The sequence below is a fragment of the Ipomoea nil genome, unplaced genomic scaffold (assembly GCF_001879475.1).
Source record: "Ipomoea nil cultivar Tokyo-kokei standard unplaced genomic scaffold, Asagao_1.1 scaffold1932, whole genome shotgun sequence".
NCBI lineage: Eukaryota > Viridiplantae > Streptophyta > Magnoliopsida > Solanales > Convolvulaceae > Ipomoea > Ipomoea nil.
The window spans coordinates 2,748,941-2,771,067 of NW_017618360.1; the positions used below are offsets into that span (position 1 = coordinate 2,748,941).

Consider the following 22,127-nt stretch of genomic DNA (forward strand, 5'->3'; position numbering starts at 1 on the left):
AAAAATCAAATAACTTCCCAGTTCTTACACGTTGAATAAAGTTTTGTAACCAAGAAACATGAAAATCGACGACCACACTTAACTAGTTACTAAAAGTACTTTCTAGGATATTAGCGGTTCTGGTCGGGTAGTCTTCAGCTTTAATGCTCGGAGTTGCACTGGTGACGGAAAACTATAGATGAAATAAATAGCCAATTAAAAAGAAAAGGGGAGGAAAAAAAATGAAGAGTTATAGTTGGGTTTCAAACAAATATCCAATTCAAAATGGTTACATGAACTCAAGCGCGAGTATTACTCTGCAACACAATTCCTACACGTCATGAGTCATCCATGACTCATGGATGTCTTTTTCCATCCTCTGCAGATGCAAACTGAATGGTTCATCAAAATCCTCCACCATATCCATCCATCTGAACCCTAAACAACAAAATGAGTGGTGCAAATTGAGGGTGGAGTTCATTTACCTTGCTTGTCGTTGACACAATATGTTTCTTTCATGCAATGCAGGGGGAAGAACCTATACCACATACACAGAAATCTAAACTTCACAACAGCAAATAGCATCAGTTTCCTGAGTCTCAACTTCCAACCATTTCCTTCCTAAGCTATCTACTTTTGAAGGTTCGTTCTAGTGCAATTATAATTCTTGCAATCGGAACAGTGGCTGCCACATCTGCACAGTCCCTGCATAGTTCTATCTCCATCAAATGAAGGTATAGGGAGTTTGTCAATTTACCTATATATCCGAACCCCACCACTGGATCATAGAGAAACTAGATGAAGGCTTAAGCATTCATCAGCCCATTGACACGCCAAATACTCAAAATAACAGTGTAATTGTTTAATTGCTCTTGTTCATCTGAATCACCAAAAGAGAAAGCAACCACACCGGTGATGGTCAGATGTGATTGTGCAGTTGATAAATGGATTGTAATTGTTACCTCAATGTTGGAATGAGCAAGAATGATCTCCTTAAAGCAGCTTTAGTACCTATGCTAACTTACAAATCTGTTTGTTTAACTAATAAGAATAATATGTGACCCCAAAGGAGAAGGGATCAAAGATAACACTCATGCCAAGTAATCCAAACAAAGCACAGAATAGATGAGTAAGGAGTTACAACAACAAAGCAATACCTACCTCAACCCCTTCTCCTCTACATTGATGCTAGAGAGATCATATAGTCTCAATAAAGCTGTGAGAACAAAAAACAGTTTCACACATGAAGAAGAGATAGAACTTCAGAGTCTAAAACATACATTCATCATAATTTTTTGAGTTATAAAAATGTCTACCTCCACTTTGCAAAGTTCAGAAGTCTATCTTTATAATCCTCTAACATTGGTGAACTGGACTCTTTGTTGAGCTCCTGTGACTGGGTCAAACAGGAGACTGTGACCTGCTTCTGTCACGTTCTCGGTTCCTATCCCTTCCATTTCTGGAATTACTGTACTTCCAATCTGAACCCCTGTCTCTGTCACGAGTCCCTCTGCCATTCCTATCATAAGACCTTTCATGTTCACGATCTCTTTCTCGGTAGCGATCACGTTCCCTTCCATAATCCCTATCACGGTACCTGTCCCTATCAGATGAACCACTTCTATGCCTGCTTTCATATTCTTTCTCCCTTTGCTTCCTTTTTTCTTCCACTTCTTTCTCCCTTGCCAATCTTTCCTCTTCCTTTGCCTTCTCTCTTGCAGCCTAAAATGAAAAATTAGTTCATCATTTGCACAATCAACTTCCACTTTATTCAAGGAATAAAGTATAAAAGGCTGAGTTTTCTCTTTGGGCAAGGGGGCTATTACCTTGTATTCAGACAGGAAATCTCGAACCATGCCATAACCAACATGCTGCTTGCCTGTGACATGAGACTGAGTCCTCTCAGCAGCATCATTTGCAATTAAAAAGGAGCCACATGTTTCACACAATGCCATCTTTTTCTCCTGTGCCATCATTAACACATTGCTTTGCTGTGATTGCTGAGTCAAGGCTGTCTTTTCAACATTAAGCAATTCCACCTAAAATAAGAGTTAATAAGCATAATAAGTTTCCACAGTATTTGAGGGTGAAAGAATGACTATAATACTAAATAATATTCCTTTTCCACATCCTTCTTGTTACAATAATAAAATCTTTTTCTTGAGCAGTTGAGCTATAATAGTAGTTTGGCAAGAAGATAATATTAACTATTGGAATTTTTGGGATAAATGAATAATGGAAAAAAGTTTTGAGAAGCCCTACAACAGAAGTAATTTGAGATACCTTTCTCATTAGTGCTTCAGCTTCATCCACCTGTCCAGCTTCACCAAGAGACTCCACTTGTTCCAGTAAGTTCTTAATCTTTTCTTCCAGAACAGATAACTGCTCAGATTTTTCTGCTGAAATTGGGGGAGGTGGGGGAGGCACATCCTCTTGATCAAGGCGTTCTCGACCACGCCTAACTCTTCTATCTAGGTCCATAACCTAGAATACAATAATCATCACAATGAACTGTTCTGTCACTATACTTCCATCAGGAAGTATATTAAAAGCATAAAATATTAAAACTTACCAACTTCTCACAAAAATGAGCTAGCTCTCCTTCAAACTTGGGAACATATGAATCATGTCTTGGGGACGTCTCAAAACTGGAAAACAACAAAAAGCTCCCAGGACTCAGAAATGGGGCACATTATAAATTTAACTGATAATAATAATAATCTCAGTTCCCCATCAGCGAAGGAAAAGAAAGCACTGGGAAGGTAGACTAAATGTAATTTAGATTTGGAAAACCTATAGTCAAGGGCAATAAGGTTTATATTGTAACAGGAAATCAGACTATTAGTTTAAAAAAATACTCTGTATTTCTGTAAATAATTTTTTTTTTATTAAAAAAAAAAAACATTTGTCAATAAATGCCTCAACTATTAGTCTTCTAGACAGGCTAAAAAGAGAAACCATTAAATCAATTTCCAAATCCAAACACATAGATGAAGTAGCATTAATACTGTTTGCCGTCATAACTAAAGGGGCATTTCGTTCATAACATTTGAAAGAGGGAATGGGATTCAAATGTCATTTTTTAGGGCAAAGCAACCAAAAACAAATGCATCCAGTATGAATTTTTGTCATTAACGAGTAATCCACGAGCGAACCGTTATTCACCCAGCTTCTGCGATTCTTCATCACTGCATCCACCTTCATTCAACCTCATCTAACCTTCTCATCGCCATGGTCACCATAATGAATATTTTAGTCCAAATCTGAAGATTCCTAGTTTAGATCTAGAACTTGGATTGGTATTAGAGGTGATGGTGACAGTGGATTTCAGTGTCGTACACTTACACTAAGTACTTCAAACCATGAATGCCATAGTGGACAGAAGAGGTTGAAGAATATGAGGAGTGGTGAGTTTGTGTCCTTCCAATCAAGATTGAGGATTCAACAAATGGTTCTTTCAGGAGAAAAATTTGGGCCTCAAGAAATCTTCTAGAGAGAGAAACAAAGAGGGATCAGAAGCAATAGTGTAGAGAAAGAGACGCGTATGCTACAAAACGGAGAATTCTACAGATAAGGGTAACAGAGGGTTTGTGAGGAACTGGAAAAGTTCGTTTTGTTTTGTTTTTTACCTGGAAAGGTCAACCACCATAGTGGGGTAAAGGCCAGGTGCACCTTACCAAATTTTGTTAATACCATAATAAAGACATAGCGTGGAGGTGGAACATCGGGCCAAGGAGACTACTACAATCCCTCTGTGCAAGTTATAGAGAGGAAAGGTTGGGTTTAAAATTATAATGTATTATTTCTTATGTTTTAAAAAATTAAAACTTATGTCTTCCCAATTCCAGTTTTCAACCAAACAAACATAGCTACTTTGACTAAAATTCACTCCAATCACTATGTACTTCGTATTTGATTCTGATTCCCTAGTTTGAACCAAACGCCCCTAAACGTAGACTAAGACCTCCAAAATTTCAGAATGTATTAATTTTATTTCACTTCTGCAAGAATGCTGCAAGAGTATCCAGTGCCAAGATTGGAAAGTGAACCAATAACGGCAATAAGTCAACAAATTGGAAATGTGAAAAGAAAATTATATAACCACAATTTGATATATATTCTAGTTGAAGCACACTATCATGATTTCCATTTTATTTTAATTTCTTCAATAAGTTGAAGCACTACAGTATAAAACATAAGATTTCTGTTTACCTTTCCTTCAACTTTGGATCATGAACTTTTGGACATGGTCCTGATGTCAAACACAAAGTCAAAAGATGTTATCCCCATCAAGAGAGTTGTAATAGATGGTTAAAAAAAAAAAAAGTAAATGTTGTACATAAGAAAAAATTTCTACAAACAAGTAAACTGTTTTTTAATGCCAACAAGGAAAAATTTGGCAATATGTGAAACCAAATACATAAAACAATGTTTTGAGTTTTTATACAGTTCTAGACTAAAAAATTATCAAAATCTAATAACAATAACAGATTACCAAAATATGATCACCACATGCAAGGAGTTGAAACTTGAAAACTTACCCAAATCACTCCGAGTATTGACAAACAAATCATGGGGGCAAAACCGAACCATATAGAATCGACAAACTTCCTTGTCATCCCATGTGAGTTCCTTGTAACCCTTCCTTTCTTCTTCAGTTAAATTACGAGCTATGAAATGCGCCAAATAAAATGAACACCATTATCAGCAAATAGCAATAACAACTATTTTTTAACAACCAAGGAATTGCAGATAGCGGATGTAAAGAATTTCTCTGCTTCTAGATTTCTCAAATTTTAAATACATTGCAATGAGCAAGCGAATTAAAACAATTGGATGCAGATAACGTGATCCTACACTTCTAGTGTGTGTATAAAAAAGCTAATGCAGCATTTTCGCTACGAGATTTAAGTCGAATGATTCACATTCAAGTGCTAGCTCTGTTCCAGTTGCAATTTCGCCCAATGCAAGCGCTAACTAGAAGCTGCAAGGCGGTGCTTAAAGGTTTATTAACTAAAAGTGAATTACGACACTGAATCAAAAAGCAAATACGAAAGTGATATACGATTTAGAGTTTTAAGACAGAGATAATACATGCGCCCATAAGTTCATCGAGCAATGCTCGCTGAGCATCCATGACGGAGATTTCTGGAGAAGGTGAGAGAGACGAAGCACAGCCGGCGCTCAAACCGTCGGAATGTTTAGGATTTGATGCGACTATGTGAGCAGATATGATAGGAGAGGTGAGTTTTCAGCCACGGTTAGGGTTTCATCAAAATCAACAAAATCTCTGAAGATTGTTGTCAGCTGAGTAGCTCGGTTTCGTGGCTTGGCATTTGATGATAATTGATACTGAACCCGAGTGCAGAACCAGCTGACAAGCAACGTCTTTGACATGGGCCGTTGGTATAGTTATAGGCCTGTAATGAAAAAGTATAATGTATACTTGGGCCGGCCCAAACACTTTCTTATGTGATAGTTGAGAAATTGCAAAGCTATCAATCTGATTGACAAATTGACAATCATGGGCCGGCCCAAACACTTTCTTACATGATAGTTGACAAATTGTCCCGTGACACAGCTCAACTTGTCAATTAATTCAAAATAAATTCATAAATTTCGCTTTCGTAGAATGTTCAAATCCTACCAAGAATAAAAAAAGAGGGATGGATTTTGTCTTGTACTCAAAACTATCAATCTGGTTCTTTTTTTCCCTTTTTTTTTTTTTTTTTTTTAGAAGAAAACACAGCCTTCATATATTAATTGGAAATATTACAACAGAAAGAAAAGAAGGAGGTGAAGCCACCCATTCCCTATAATCAGCTATGAACACAGCTTCCTTAGTTAACATATCAGCCGCCGCATTTGCAAATCGCTTATAATAAACATAAAGTTAATTCTATGAAATTCATTAGTTAGTTTACAAATATCCTCAAGGACTAAATCAAAAGAATAGTACCAAGTACCTTGTGGTCTAATGGTACCAAATTGAACTTTCGTATTTGGTATGAGTTAATACCAAGGGTTTCTCGGGTATAGTGATTTTGTCACGTTTAGTCATAACCTTTCAAATTACCACCTATGTCCTTTGACTTTCAAATTGTTACCATCCGTAGTCTAAGTTAACCATCAATGGTCCTTTAACTTTCAAAACTTAACTAGCCGCGGTCCTCTTGGAAGGACCATGTAGTTTAAGTTAACCACCCAGGTCCTTCAACTTTCAAAATTTAACCAGCCGCGGTCCTCTTGGAAGGACCATGAGTGGTTAAGATTTGATAGTTGAAGGACTATGTGTGGTTAACTTGGACCACGGATGGTAACAATTTGAAAATCGAAAGATCATGTGTGATAATTTGAAAGTTTAGAACTAAACGTGGCAAAATCACTATACTTCAAGGATTCTAGATGGTATTAACTTTGGTATATTAATATAAAAAAGTATATGGTTGACACCTTAGAAATTTTTGTCCATCAGCCCATGCACGTAGTGAGTGTACCCATTGACTCCATATAGGGGTGTGCAAATTTCGGAGAAATTTCGGTTAACCGACCGAACCGACGAAATTCGGTTAACCGTTTTCGAACCGAAATATTTCGGTTCGGTTAATGGTTAAAGGTTTTCTTAAAATTCGGTTAACGGTTAATTCGGTTCGAAAGTGTCGGTTAACCGAATTAACCGAACGGTTAACCGAATTTTAGAATATATATATAATATATAATATATTAAATATTAAATATATAATTACTAAAATAAAAAATAGTCAAAATGTCAAATAGAATACATAATAATATGAATTTATTATGATATGTATTTTATTTTAATTGGAATTATTATTTTAGGAATTATTTTATGGATTTTAAATTTTAGGGTTAAAAATTTCGGTTAATCGGTTAACCGACCGATTAACCGAAAAAAAGTTCGGTTCGGTCAACTCGGTAGAGTAAATTTCGGTTCGGTTAACGGTTAAAGCAAAAAAAAGTTCGATTAATTCGGTTCGATTAAAACGGTTCGGTTAACCGAACGGTTAACCGAATGAACACCCCTAACTCCATATATTGAAGTCTTGAACACAGTTGACATGCGAACAATTCAAAAGAGACTAATAACGTGCTCCCAACTCTTGATTCCGGTGCCCATATATATTCCAGCAATTCTTTATTATAATTCCATCAAATTCAACCTCATCATCATATGTGTATAAATATATATATATATACACATATGATCAATCTCCTACGGGAGTGCACTCTTAACCCGCCGCGCCATGGAAAGCTACAATCGCAGCCGGAAGCAACCGCCGCCGGTTATACCTCGCTCCCCGGCGGCCTCGCCTCGATTGCTAAGAAGCAGAAGCGGAGGAACTTCGTCAACGGCAACGCCGCCGCCGTATTCCTCAGAGACCGGATCCAAGTTCGTCGGTCGTTCAAATTCAACCACAATTTTGAGAAGCTACGAAAATGTTAGCGCGATTACTGATAAAAAACATAAGAAATCTCAAAAGGATCATCGTAGCAGCATGAAAGCGTCCATGTCTCCTTCGGCGTGGGCGTTGTCTCCGGGACGATCTTTGCCTAGCTCGCCGGCAATGGCGGTTCCGAATTCCCCGCGCTCCAAGGGCTTCAAGATGGACGCGAGTGCAGTGAGCGGAGTTTTGAAGTACTTCAAGCACAAAAAGGTGTCCCCTGTGCATCAAGAAGAGTACCATCAGTTCCGAATCATGAACAACAGATTGCTGCAGTGGAGATTCGCCAATGCCAGAGCTGTGGCTTCTATCCCTACCATCAAGTTTGCTGCGCAGGTAACAAATTCAAACTCAGAAACCTATTCTCTCAATCACTCAAATACAAAAATATTTGTACATTATATGCTCAAAAAATACGATTATTTATATGCAGAATAAATTGTTCAATGTTTGGTTAAGAATCTGGACAATGAGGAAATTCATAGCAGAGAAACGGATGAAAATGCAGCAATTAAAGCACGAGATCAAACTGAAGAGGATATTCAACTCACAAGGAGGATTGCTCAAAGATTGGGCAAAAGTAGAGGCTAAAAGTTCTGAGGCTGTTGGCAGGGTGGCAAGAAAGTTGTCAGCAATCTCTATTTGCCTACCTCTCGTGGATGAAGCTCAGGTAGGAATAAATCTTTGTCAATTTAAGTCAATTAAGGCTATGTTTAGTAACATAATTAGCTTATAAGCTAATTTTGACTTATCCAGCTGTTTGACTTGGTTAAACGTGTTTGATTAATTAAATGCTAAAATTCAAAAAACTGCTCAAAGTAGCTTTTGCGGTCAGTTTGAGAAAAACCATTTCATTTTGCATATAATCAGCTAACAACTGATTTACCGAACATTTTTCAACAATAAGCTAATGTTATCAACTAGTCAAACCCACTAACCCAATCAATTAACAGCTATTTACCAAACACCCACGTCTTAATATAATTTCGATCTATTTGAACACACAACTAATTGATGAATGTGGTAGCTAGGCAGATGTGGTGTCAGTGAAGGATGCTATTGTGAAAGCAGAAGGAATGGTGGACAACATACAAGAATTGATCATGAAAAAGCAATGGCAATGGCAGGTTGAGCAATCTTGTTATCTACTCACACAACTTATATCCATCCTAAAGCAGGAGAAAGTGTACTTGGAGGAGCTACATAAGAAGATTACACTGGTTATCTCAAACAAGGTTACAACTTTAATTTTTACATTACGTTTTAGTATTATATATATGAGATACTGTTTTATATTGTATTGACTGTATCCTTATCATATAAGATAAGACTAATACAGTTTTAAGGCCTCATCTAGAGACAACTCTTTAGAAAACTGTTATATACACATTTGTTTCACCTTCAAACTTATAGTTACGATATTTGATTTTGAAAATCAATTGTATTATTATATTTTGCAGGTAGAAGAGGAAAGCTTAAGAGTACATCATATCCAACAAGTTTGGGAGTTGAGAAGAGGTTAATGAAGGCTTTATCAAATTAAAAGAAGTGATCAGCTAGCTTCAAGCACGTACATCAAATTGCCAATTCCATATTCAAGAATTTTGATTATATTTCTGCTACAAATTAATATGCATGTATATGGTAAAAAGGCTGTCAAATGTTATTATAATACAATTTAATTTAATTTTTTTCAAGGAAAATCAAGATTTGAATTTTCAATATCTGAAATTTTAACCATACACATTATTATTTCACAAAATATTTAAAATACCTATATATGACTTAGTCATGGACGCCGTCGGTGTGCGACAAAATCAATAAATGACGACAAATACATCTTGAAATTAAGCTTCTATCTCCACCAAGTTTTTAGTGCAGGAGCGGTGGGAACCCTCAAAGTTGAGATGTAATTCTTTTGATGATTAAAAAAAAAGGTGATAATAGTGGGGCAACTCCCAACCAAGTTAGTCGTAAAATTGGTTTGAACTTATATATTAACTTTCTTGATTTGAGTTGGTCAATTACATCAATTATAAGCAATTTAGGCTGATTTAATTCTTTGTGGTCTTAAAAAAAAAAAAGAAGATACTCCTTTAAGGTCTTTCACTGACTAGGATCACAGAATGCGAACTTCACCCAGAGTGCACATTTACTTAGCTACGGGCTTTCCAATAAATTAAAAGTTGTAATGATAACAAATTAAATCCAAAGCTAAAACTTAAACTTCCAAATATTACAAATGGAATCCTATACTTACATGCATGATATTCGGGACAAGACACACTTAAGAGCTCTGATCTACTAATACCTTAAGAAAATCAAAAATAGAAAATATCTTCTGCTATACCAATCCCCCATAATAAGGTTAGAAAAACAAACAAAAATTAAAGAAAAAAAAATCCAAATCCAAATCCAAATCATATTAACACTCAACAGTTGTCTTTTGGATCAAATTAGAAATAACACCACTACCATTACCGCCGCCGCTTTCACCGCTCCCGGCGGGCAATTTCCTCTTAGGTTTGGCCTCTTGCAACATCGACACAACATCCCGCATTGACGGCCGGTCGGCTGGATTCCGGCTAGTGCATAGCAATGCAATCCTAAGTAACAATATCATCTCCTCCTGTACCAAAGGGCAAGACGCACCCGCATTTTTATCCAACACGTCTGTCACGCCATCTCTAACCTTCACTTTAGACCTCACCCAATCCACAATGCTATTGCCTTCTCCAAACTCCGGGTCCATCGATCTCTTCCCCGTCAAAACTTCCATCAACACAACTCCATAACTATAAATATCACTCTTCACATCGACTTGTAATGAATACGCATACTCTACAAAAAGTAATTACACACATCCATCAATATCCAATAATAACTAATGATTTTTAATGAGATATATTAAAAATTAAAATAGAGGAAAATGTAAAAGTAAAATCAAAGGGATAATCATAGTTAATTTAGATAAGTATTAGAATTAGAAAATCTTGGTTGGGTCCACGAAATAAGCAAAAGTGAAAGTTATTAAAGCCATATGGACCAGTCATGCCATGCGCAATAGTGGCACTATGAGTGTGAAACAATATAGTAAATCACGGCGACAAAGAGCAAAAGAAGAGAATTTTAATTTGGGGAAATGCCCAAAAAAAATGTGAATCTCTAAATTCAAAAATTCAAAAGAGGGACAAAGTAAAACCCAAAAGAATCACATCTTCTGACACCTGGGTTCACATTTTATCTTATTTTATTTATATATATATTTAAAAAATAAATAAATAAAACTTGACTACTTTTGGAGACCATTTAGTGAGTAGTGGATGGCACTACGTCACCATACAGAATGAAGGAAACCGACACTAAGAAAGATTAAGGATATTCATATATAGATCTTATGCGTATCGATGTAGTGGTGAAGCATAGACAATTAGATAATGTTGAGCATATAATCTTCAATCAATATACAATTTAATTATCAGCTTAGGCTTTTAATTGATAATATGTTTTAATTTTGTATTAGAGAGACTATGGACAAATAAATGGTAAATTATAGTTAGGGGGAGGGCGGTTGAAATGTGATATATACCTGGTGCAATGTAACCGTAAGATCCGGCAATTATGGACATAGATTCGTCGTTTTGGACTAATTTAGCGACTCCAAAATCAGCAACTCTGGCTTCAATTTTACTGTCAAGAAGGATGTTACTAGGTTTTAGATCGCGGTGTATGATGACGGGATCACAGTCGTGATGAAGATAACAAATTCCTTGAGCTACTCCAAGTACAATCTTGTACCTCGTGACCCAATCGGCTACTACGTTGATGCCTTTGTTGGTGCCATGCAATAGATCGTCAAGGCTCCCATTTGGCATATACTCGTAGAGTAGCATTGTGCCCTGGTTATTGGTACAACATCCCAGTAATCTCACGATATTCCTATGCCTTATTTTGCCTAAAACCTCGACTTCGGCTAACACACCTCGTTTCTTCCGAATTGTATCTTTGTGGATTCCCCACAACCTCTTAACGGCTATGATCTCGCCACCTGGCATTTCGACTTTGTACACGGTTCCTGTGGATCCCATTCCGATCACCTTATTGCTTATGGACAAGCACTCCAGCACGTCTTCCGCCGTGAAATTCAGCCGCTGGAACGCCGTTAGCTTCCACGGACCACCGGCGTCCCGGTCGCCGGGGAATCTACGCCGGTAATTGGCGTGCAAACACCGGCAAGCCGCAATGAGTACAAACAGGCAAATCCCGAATGCCGCGGCGATGATCCAAACGATCGCCCCCGCCGTAGTCTTCTTCGGATGTAGCTTAATCTCCATGCTGGAGGCGATCTCCGGGCGGCAAGGTCTTTGAATTGCATTGCCGCAAAGGCCATCGTTTCCGGCGAACGAGGATGGGTGGAGAGTGGAGAATATCGGGCCTGTTGAAGGTAACGGACCGGTGAGCTGATTGTACGAGACGTTGAAGCTCTCTAGGGTTCGGCAACTGCCGAAATTCGAAGGAATCGTGCCGGTGAGAAGATTATGCGACAAATCAACGTCGGTGATCGACGGGAGCGTGGAAATCTCCCAGGGAATGATTCCGGTGAGAGAATTCCGGCGGAAATTCAAGGATATAAGCTTCTCACAGTGCTGAACATCCCACGGAATATCCCCGGTCAAGTTGTTTCCTTCAAGCTCAATCTTGTATAAACTTTGACAGCCTCTAAAATCCGGAATTTTCCCGTTCAGCTCACTGTAACTACCCGAAAATATCTTCAAATTCGGGGCGCTCCAAATATTGTCCGGCAACCCGGCGTTAAACGAGTTCTCCGATACGTTCAAGAATTCCAGCTTCACTGCATTGCCTAAATCCTTCGGAATCGGGCCGGAGAAGACGTTATCGCTGACGTCCATGAAGGTGAAATTAGGCAAGAAGCCGAACCCCAGTGGAATGGAGCCATTCAGCTTGTTATTCTGAACTCTTAACCTGTTTAAGGCGGTGCAATTCGCTAGAGACGCCGGGAGCTCGCCGGAGAACTGATTTGAGAACAGTATGAGCTTGTTTAACCTGTCGCCGAGGCAGAGATTAGCCGGAATTGGACCGGAGAGATAATTGGAAGAGACATCCAGCTTTTCTAGCCTGGATTTTGAGCCTAGGTTCTGCGGTAGAATCCCGGATAGTGAGTTATTCCACAGGGATAGCCTTTGGAGATTGGGGAGCAAACCAATGCCGGGTGGGATTTCGCCTGTCAAGTTGTTGTTCATCAGGGATAACACGGATAGCTTATCCAGGGACGAGAGTGAAGCCGGGATAGCGCCTAAGAGATGATTGTTGGATAGATCAAGCTCTTTCAGCAATGTTAAGCTTGAAAGTTCGCCTGGAATTGCGCCTGTTAAATGATTCTTGAAAAGATACAAGATTTCCAGCTTCGTTAAGTTGCAGATTTCCGGTGGAAGAACGCCGGAAAGATTCGACTGGGAGATATCAAGGAAAGTTAGATTTGAAAGAGAGAACAATTGAATCGGAAGCTCTCCGGTGTAAGCATTGTAGCCAAGCTGCAGATTTTCAAGGCTATTCAAAAACCCTAACTCCGGCGGGATTGGGCCGGTGAGTAAATTCCCAGCTAAGTACAGAAACTTCAGCTTCGGTAAACTTCCATAACTGGCCGGAATTTCGCCGGAGAAGTAGCTCCCGCCGAGGTTGAGGTATTCCAGGTTCCGGAGCCGGGCGATTTCTCCCGGCAAAGCGCCGACGAAGTTGTTGCTGAAGCCGTTGAGGAGGGTGAGAGATTTGAGCCGGGAAATGCGGGGCGGGAAAGTGGAGTTGAAGGAGTTGTTACTAAAGTCGAGCGTCCTGAGGAACGAGAACTCGAAGATCACCGGCGGCAAAGGGCCGTCAAAGAGATTCCCGCTCAAGTTCAGGTGGTGGAGGTGGAGCAAGTATCGCACGTCCACCGGAATGGTGCCGGAGAGGTTTCTCCCGGAGAGATCAAGCGCGGTGACCCTGCCGGACTTGTTGTCGTCGTCGCACTTGACGCCGGACCACCGGCACCAGAGCGGCCGGAATCCGGGGCTGGAGAGCGTCGGAGTGGGATCCCAGTCATGGAAGGTGTTGAAAGGATCTTTGAGGGAAGATTTCAAAGACAAAAGTGAAATCAGCTGGAGAGGGAGATTTGCAGTAGTGGCAGCATCAATGGAGAAGACAACTGAGAATCTTGTTAGTATGAACACTGTAAAAAGAGATGAAACCAGGAAGATCGAAGAAGAAGAAGAATAAGGAGGTTTTTTCATGGTTTGGTTATGGAGGTGGAGAATAGGAAATGGCTAATGAGAAAAGGATGGGAAGAAGAGAGGTTCATTTAAGGGATTAAAGTTTCTTATTGTTAGGATGGCTTTCTTTGGAGTGCTTGCTGCAGAGGGTGCTTCATCATGATTAATATATTTGAGTGGAGAGAGAATCCATAATCCATAACATTAGTATATTACTCAAAAAATATAATTAAAGCGGGCACGGCTTAGCTCAATGCATGATTTAGTGGGTATTATTTGAGAGTTCAAAACAAAATTTGAACCTCAGCGATAACAGTGTGTGCATCGACATTTGGTCCTGTCTACTAGCCGAGTCATCGTAATTTACATCCTCCCAAATGTTCTGTCGAGCCTAGATGTGGGAACCTTTGAGCTAAGGTTGGAGATTTAACCTTTTGGGAGAAGAAAATATAATTAATAAAAAATTTTGGTATCCGCATATTTGCCTCTTACAATATTATGAAATTAATCCAGTTTAGACTCACACTGGGAGCAATATTAACTCTTTGTGCTTCAATATGTTGACAAAGTATATTTGAACATATACTACAATTAACAGAGTCAAAGACTAAATGGAGTCACATTCGATGGTATCTTTCTAAAAACATTACTCCATATTTATACACACAAATTCAAATTCAAAATCTCAAATAATATTTAATTTTATAGTTCAAAACTATAATATTGTTAACTACTACGAAAATGGGATGCAATACTAATTAATAAACTAACAAAATAAATAAATAAATGGTTTGGTATATAGTAGATTAGTAGGTAAATCAAATAAATGTATGTTGGGAACACATAGAAGAATGTATGTCAGTATGTGTACATTTGTTTTGTTTTGGTTTGGTTGTGTGATGAGTGATCTTAACTTTGTCTGGTGTATAGCAATAATACTTTGGCATTATATTGTATGGGATTTCTTTTCCCCTTTTCCTTTTTTGCCACTTTTCATCATTCCTTGTTTCCTTTTTCCTTTGCCACCCAACACTTCGATTCATTCTTGAATAGTGCCAATGTCTCTCGCAGGATCCAAGACATTCTTTAAAAAATAATAATAATAATTTCTTCATTTCAAAAAAAAAAATTGTATATATATATATATATATATATATATATATATATATATATATATATATATATATATATATATATAGGTAAAAGTTCAGGTGCAAATACTCGAAATGGTCCCTCGACTATAGCTAAATTCACAAATTGATCATTGACTTTCAATTTTAACCAATTAAGTCCTTAACTTTGCAATTTTAACACGATTTGGTCCTCCGTCTATTTGACCGTTTGTTGACTGTGATTTTTGAGGATATATATGTAATTTCATGGTCCATCGTCGATTTTTTAAGGTTCCGGTTGCATTTTCAGACTGCACTATTACATTTGAATCCACCGCCGAAAGCAATCTGCCAAATCCTGTCGCCTTTCTTCATCCTCCATTTGGATTCAATGTAGTTGAGTTCGTACCAGAGTGAAGAAGACAACGTGTTTCCGAACCGGTGCAGCGTCATCCTGGAGGCCTCCATGTGTTCCGGTGAGAGCTGCGGGTATTTCTGGAGATCGTCGATGACGGCGCAGGCGCGGGCGTTAATGCAGAAGTGTTCGAAGGACCAAATCGTGTTAAAATTGTAAAGTTAAGGACTTAATTAGTTAAAATTAAAAGTCGAGGATCAATTTGTGAATTTAGCTATAGTTGAGGAACCATCTTGGGTATTTACTCTCTCTCTCTCTCTCTCTCTCTCTCTATATATATATATATATATATATATATATATATATATATATATATATATATATATAGGATGAGAACTAGTAACCCTGTGAGAACATGCAGTAATAATTTATTTAAGATAATTTTTTTTGTAAAAAGTATTTAAGATGATTAATGACTAAAAATTAAGAAAAAAATATGTTGGCATTTATGTAACTATGATCGTGTATTTGGATACGCATGATAGCACATCCAATGATAATTGAAAGTGCACTCATGTGTGTACACTATTAGCACGCAATCATCGGATGCAATATCAAGCATTTCTAAACGCATCATTATATAATTACGAAAATACTACCGCATTTTTCTATCTTTTTTCCTTAATTTCAGTTTTTAATCATCTCAGATGAATACATGTGATTAGTTTGCACGTTCTTACAAAACTATTAAGTTTCAGGGAATTAGACACTGACCTATATATAGAGACACACATATATACTCTGTATTGTTTATCAATAAAATTAAACTTACAAATTAGTATGACACATATGAAGTCATGAGACTTAGTTTTAAATGTTTAATTTAAAGTGTATTTTGAATACTAACTTTTATCATATTATTCATATAAAGTCTAATGTATATCGTATCGCGCATCTTGCATGAATAGTTCACATTGTAACGTATATAGAATTTAAAAATGACACTAAAATAAATTCAGATTGAACGAATTTATCTTTATAAGGTAGGTATGAATTGTAATTTATAAAAAAGTATTGTTGACCCCACATGATTAATTATTTATAAGACACGTAAATTTTTAAATTTTAGTGACATGTTTATATTAGCAGCCTTAACACAAGTTAAACTCACATTAATTATGTGCTGCAGTGTAAGGGATATGCCTCATGATGTTTAGCATGTTTTATGCAACTAACATTGCCTTTTAGTTGCAGCCAGGTTTTTCTACTTTAATATTATATTTATTTATTCGATTCAAAATAGCACGATGTTATTTTAAAGAATGTGAAATTCTCAATTTTATTTTTAATTTATTTTTTTGTAACATCCATAAGAATAACTTTTTCCTCACATTATTTTTAGGTTACATGAAAATTTTAAAAATACTACCTTAATTACCTCAAAACATTATTTGAATTTTGAATCAAACATCACCTAAAAATTAAACAAAATGGGGTCTAAGTCACTCTAATACTATCAACTATACTAAGATGGTCTTCAAACCATCCAGACATATATATAGAAACCTGTACTAATTGTCCTTGCCATGAGACAACTACTCGCTTTAGTCTTTCCAAATGATCTTATGGCTTCCATTGGGTGGAAAATTTAAGATGTGCAATCAGTTAAACCAAGCTAAGGTTTGAACTTGGGCGGGGCAATGTGGGAATTATGTCCATTATAAACAGATCCCAGATTGGTCCTGTCTGTTGAACTATTAAGTCACCGTGATTTACATCCTCTCAAATGTTATGTCGGATCGGAGTGTAGGGAGCCTTGAATTTAGGGATTCAACTAACCTTTGGGTGAAGAAGAAATTGTGATTCCATTTTTGAATGGGTAAGAAAATTTGACCAAAAATTACCACACAACAAAAGTGTAGTATCCTTTTGGGGGTATATCTATGCAGTGTAAGGGTTATATTGATGATGATAATAGATTTTTTTTTTGACAGATTGTCATTTTCATTGAGCGGCTATGTAACTATGTAATTGTCATATTATCTTAAAAACCTAAATTCAAGCATAAACATTCCAAACTTTTTATTTTCAAGATAATTTTTTTCTTTATGAAATTTGAATCAAGAATATAACCCAGCTATAAATAAATGCAGTATATATAATACATATATGTATGCGTGTATCTCAATACTTCATGTAAGTCTAATCGATGATATAATGTATTGCAAAATGATGAATTAAAATTAGGGGTAATTGCATTTTTTTTTACTCCATCTTAACACATAGAAATAGTCATATTAGTATACACAGGCTTAATTCACTGGTTCAGTAGGCAGTATTTAGGAGAAGAGACCAAGGTTCGAACATCAACTTCGACAATATGAGAATTATGTCCAAAATGGACAGATTCCTTGCACCAAAATGACAATTCGATGATCTTATACGTCAAACTTTATTAAACATCCACATGTGTGTTTGACGTATTCTAGGTTTTTATGTCACTCTAATTTCTAACATCGGTGATTAGTCCCTTTAATGTATAACTAGGGATAGCATTCCATTACCTTTAATTTGTAATTGAAAAACTAATTTAACTTGTCTAGTTTAGGGGTAAAAATGCAATTAACCTTTTAAAATTATGTACTATTGCTCATTGTTCAGTTAAAGAATGACAGTGGTGCCCTCACGGCTCACGGGTAATTCAAATGGTTCTTGAGCGAAAAATTACACCTAATAACATATGATTAAGTCTGGACAGTTGTAATGTGAAAATTTCATTCTCTTGTCGAGATGACTTCTTACAATTTGTGGGCGCTAGACATTGGTCCTACTTAAGGGCCACTAAGTCAATTCTTGTGAGGGCTATGGGGTGAAGGATTTCGCCTATTCTGCACCCAAATAATGAGAGAGGCCCATTCTTACTAGTGTTTGACTTCACAGGTTAACAGTATCACCAAACAGATAGAACCCCACAAACCCAAACCCACCCCAAAGTGTGGGGGGTGGGGGTGGGGGGCCTTTTTTCACCTTCCTGCACAGAAATATTCCACTTTATTATCACATCTGTTACACCATTGTGGAGGACAACATGATTAAGCTTTAACTGAGTGAAATGGCAAATGGCAAATTGGCATGGCTAGCTATCATCAACCCATCGATCTCAAGTCAAATTTATCATGTAGTATCCAAGATTTTCCATGTACAATTTCCAGCTTTCTTTGCTTGCTTATAATGATCAGCTCGAAAAATAAGCCTACCTTTTTTCGTGAGAAGATAGATAAAAGGGTATGAATGTATAATTAAGGCCAACAAGGTAAGCTTACTGGATGGGGATCCATAATCACCCATTTCAAACCTTCCAATTAAACTATTTGTAACTTTAATTAGCAAGAAAAAGTGAACTAATCCATTTATATTAGGAAAGGAATCATCACTATTCGATGGTGTACATTGGATAAATTACCCTCCTAGAATAAACTAGTAATAGTTCACTAGAAAAAAAAAACGCTTTTAATTCAACCCTCTCAATTTACTCATCTTCATTTTTTGTTCTTTAATTGTCTCAAGGTGGCTGTTTCAATTCCATCATTGAGTGTTGTTAGTGTTCGATTAAAAAAGTCATACAGACACTTGAGAAACGAAAAGTGATTACAATATAATGAGAGACGAAATATTATTTTCCTAACCATAGGGTGTACGTGGATGACATGTCACGGGTCTTTTTCAGATCAATCAGTACTTTTGGGTTCGAATCCAAGAATGCAACTATATTGGGTTCGAATCCAAGAATGCAACTATATCTTAAAATTCACAGGAGAATATTTTGCCACCATTAATAAGATTTACTCAACTTAATTGAAGGCAACTATATCTTAAAATTCACAGGAGAATATTTTGCCACCATTAATAAGATTTACTCAACTTAATTGAAGGCAACTATATCTTAAAATTCACAGGAGAATATTTTGCCACCATTAATAAGATTTACTCAACTTAATTGAAGGCAACTATATCTTAAAATTCACAGGAGAATATTTTGCCACTGGCGTTGAGATTCAAACCCATGACCTTTGGTCTGACTCTAATACCAAATTGAAGCATGTGTTCCATCTCAACTAAAAGCCTAAGCTGATAGTTGGATACACATTAATGGATATATGCTCATATGCTCACAAACTTGAACATGATTAGTTCAATATATAGTCTTAATTAGTTGATTGAGGAAATCTACAATAATATTTTTTTTTAAATATTATTTTTTCTATAATTTGTGGGTGAAAAAAGAAAAGGAAAAAAAAAAGAAAAAAAGAAAGAAAAAAAGAAGCCATTGTTCCATATACTATACATAATACATGCATGTTGTATATAAAGTTATGTTGCAGTCAAAATATATATAGAAGAATAAAAGATCCCAAAACTCCACTGTTTCCGAAGACTGAGATGAGACAACAGAATGATATGGACCTAGCTTCCAAAGCATACAAGAAAAGAAGAGAAAAAACTAAGTTGTGGAGTGGTGGTGAGAATTTTTAAGCAGGAATAACATTCCTTTTTTTTTTTTTTTAATGATAAACTATACTCTTTTATATAATAGTTTGTAAATCATGCGAGAGATAAATCACATTAAAAAAAATTGTACATAATAGACTCGATTAAAAAAGTGTTGACAAGAGTTGAATTCTTAAAATTTTAAATACGAATTATGATTTGTCGGTTTGATCACCTATTTCGAGGCAAAACTAGCTTTCTTCTTTAAATTCTTAACTCCAAAGACCCTATATCTTGACCGAATAGAGTATTTGTGAGCGGGGAAGGAATCAAAATGCTTCAATTTTTATTCTTTTAATCATGCCCAGTTGCCCACTACATATACATAATCTATTTCCTAGAAGACTATGTGACGCTCCTGTTTGCTCAAAGTTGACCCATCTCAACTTTTCCATACTTCAAGTTTGCTTTGTCGCTTCCTCGAACGACGCCGTTTATGGGAGTGCATAATGGGAAAAATATAAAATATCCTCTCTTACTTTTAGCAAAACTGCAACTAAGATTTTGAATTTTCAATTTTGTGGATTTAATGTCAATATTAACAAATTTTGTGCAATTATGTTTCAAACTTTTCGGTGTAAAATGATTGCTAATTGGAAGTTTGGAACTTTTTTAATTAGTTATTGTCACCGTGGCGTGAAGCATTCAAGTGTGCAAATTAGATAACAAGTAACCACTACTCCCTTTCTCTAATTTTTCACGAGTTTTAATCTTCAAATAATGTGAAATTTTACCTTTTTGCAAATCTTGTAGGCTCACAATGAATTAGATATATAAAATTGTCTCTATTTTCCTTCCATATACGTTTAAAAAAAAAACATGAGCACAAATATTTTTCCCCTGCATAATGAGTTGATTGGAGACTTAAAGTTCGACTCTTTGTAAGAATTGCCTAATCAACTATCTATAACAATATAAACTAGTTTACCTTCTGATGATCTTTTGCTAGCTTAGATCACAAAATAAGCTTAACCCAAAACACACCAAATCACAATAAGCATGTTGTAACTGGCGATGACGTTGGTTTGGTAGTCCAACAGTGGAGCGTAATGCATACCAACTGTTTGTGTGTATGCATACTCCCACTTTATCATTACTGGATTGATTATCAACATCAAATCAATATATTCTTTTATTTTAACTTTTTTGTATAAAGATCATCAAATCATGAATTTATAAACGTTATTACAATTTTTTTTATAAAAAAAATCTAAAATGTAAATTACCGCCATCATATCATCACGCGTTTCTGTGATATAATAATTCCCTCCATGCGTAAAAAAGGAGCAATGAAGCTGTGCTTCCTTTTTAGGCCAAAAACTCAAACCAGATAATCATGCTGCTTTGGAACATACTTCAATCTTTCTACTCCCTCAGTGATCCTAAGTTTCCTAGCCCTACTTTTTCCACAATTTTCATGATTACCTATAAACGGTGACCGATTTGGGAGCAAGAGCAAGGGTACAAGGGCTGAGGAATGGTTAGTACTACAATTACCGACTTAATAAACCCAAATCAAAGCCAAAATATTTGTCTGCTTTCGGTGATAGATAACATAAATGGTACCATCAACCTAATCCTTCTTCTCCCAAGAAGGTTGAATCCCCAATTATAAGAGCTCCCACACCCCGACAAAGCATTTGAAAAGATCTAAATCACAACTCAATGACAAAGCAAACAAAATCAAATACTAGTGCGCACAAAGAATCTACCCACTTTAGACCCTCGCAATGCCGCTACCAAAATTCGAACATTGATACTGAACCACTAAGCTAAACCCATGCTCCATCAACCTAATCCTTGTAGGCTTTTTTGGGGCGTTGTTCTCTTCTGTGAGATGATTAGTTAATTTGTTCGCAGTTTTAACCAAGATCAAATTTTAAAAAACAAAATAGTAAAAATTGCAAACCCAGAAAGTAGGCATTCAAAAGTGTTAACCAGAATGAAAAGAGGTAAGAACCACAGAATGAAGACATATGCAGATTGCAGAATAATGACTGAAAAAGAAAAGAAAACATAAAATTTCCAGCACGAAGGCAAATTATTCCTGTTGTTAAGCTCCACCATTGAGGCACCTGCAGAGCATACCTGAATCATCAACTTAACAACAGACCACCTTGTAACAACAAAAGGTATCGTTTGTGTACAACATGCTACTCACCTTGCATAGCAGGATTGAGTTTTAGGTCGGTCATTATGAACTTCATCTTCGGGGGCACTAAAAAAAATTGAAACAACAATGCACCAAAGCACCATTGAAAATTACTGAATCTGTCGGATTCCCCACTGAATTGGTTGGTCTGAACTCTGAACTTCAGATAAGAAGACATTTCCCCCATAAAGTCCGTTAAGTCCTTAAAATACAATATCAGCACACATCCCCCCAAAGATAATCAAGAAAACA

At 36.6% G+C, this 22,127-nt stretch overlaps 3 protein-coding genes across 4 annotated transcripts; 1 reads left to right on the plus strand and 2 right to left on the minus strand.

The window, feature by feature from the left end:
* Positions 1–195: 195 nt before the first annotated feature.
* LOC109193996 (luc7-like protein 3) lies at positions 196–5,348 on the minus strand. 2 transcript variants are annotated; one of them, XR_002056357.1, is made up of 8 exons: positions 5,074–5,348; positions 4,521–4,649; positions 4,192–4,231; positions 2,552–2,627; positions 2,263–2,463; positions 1,806–2,018; positions 1,296–1,701; positions 196–1,195 (listed from the first exon to the last, which is right to left on the minus strand). XR_002056357.1 is itself a non-coding variant. In XM_019344831.1 (7 exons), the coding sequence occupies exons 1-7, from the start codon at positions 5,114–5,116 to the stop codon at positions 1,381–1,383; spliced, it is 1,023 nt and encodes a 340-aa protein (XP_019200376.1). In that variant the 5' UTR covers positions 5,117–5,348; the 3' UTR covers positions 213–1,380. The 2 variants fall into 2 exon arrangements, 1 of the variants encoding a protein (XP_019200376.1); XM_019344831.1 differs by having other exon boundaries at positions 213–1,701.
* Positions 5,349–7,078: 1,730 nt separating this feature from the next.
* On the plus strand, positions 7,079–9,010 carry LOC109193995 (QWRF motif-containing protein 7). The gene is made up of 4 exons (XM_019344830.1): positions 7,079–7,778; positions 7,876–8,112; positions 8,474–8,677; positions 8,903–9,010. The coding sequence occupies exons 1-4, from the start codon at positions 7,245–7,247 to the stop codon at positions 8,963–8,965; spliced, it is 1,038 nt and encodes a 345-aa protein (XP_019200375.1). The 5' UTR covers positions 7,079–7,244; the 3' UTR covers positions 8,966–9,010.
* Positions 9,011–9,644: 634 nt separating this feature from the next.
* On the minus strand, positions 9,645–13,861 carry LOC109193992 (leucine-rich repeat receptor-like protein kinase TDR). Its single transcript, XM_019344826.1, has 2 exons — positions 11,032–13,861; positions 9,645–10,283 (listed from the first exon to the last, which is right to left on the minus strand). Exons 1-2 carry the CDS (start codon positions 13,727–13,729, stop codon positions 9,868–9,870), a joined length of 3,114 nt encoding a protein of 1,037 aa, XP_019200371.1. The 5' UTR covers positions 13,730–13,861; the 3' UTR covers positions 9,645–9,867.
* Positions 13,862–22,127: the final 8,266 nt, after the last annotated feature.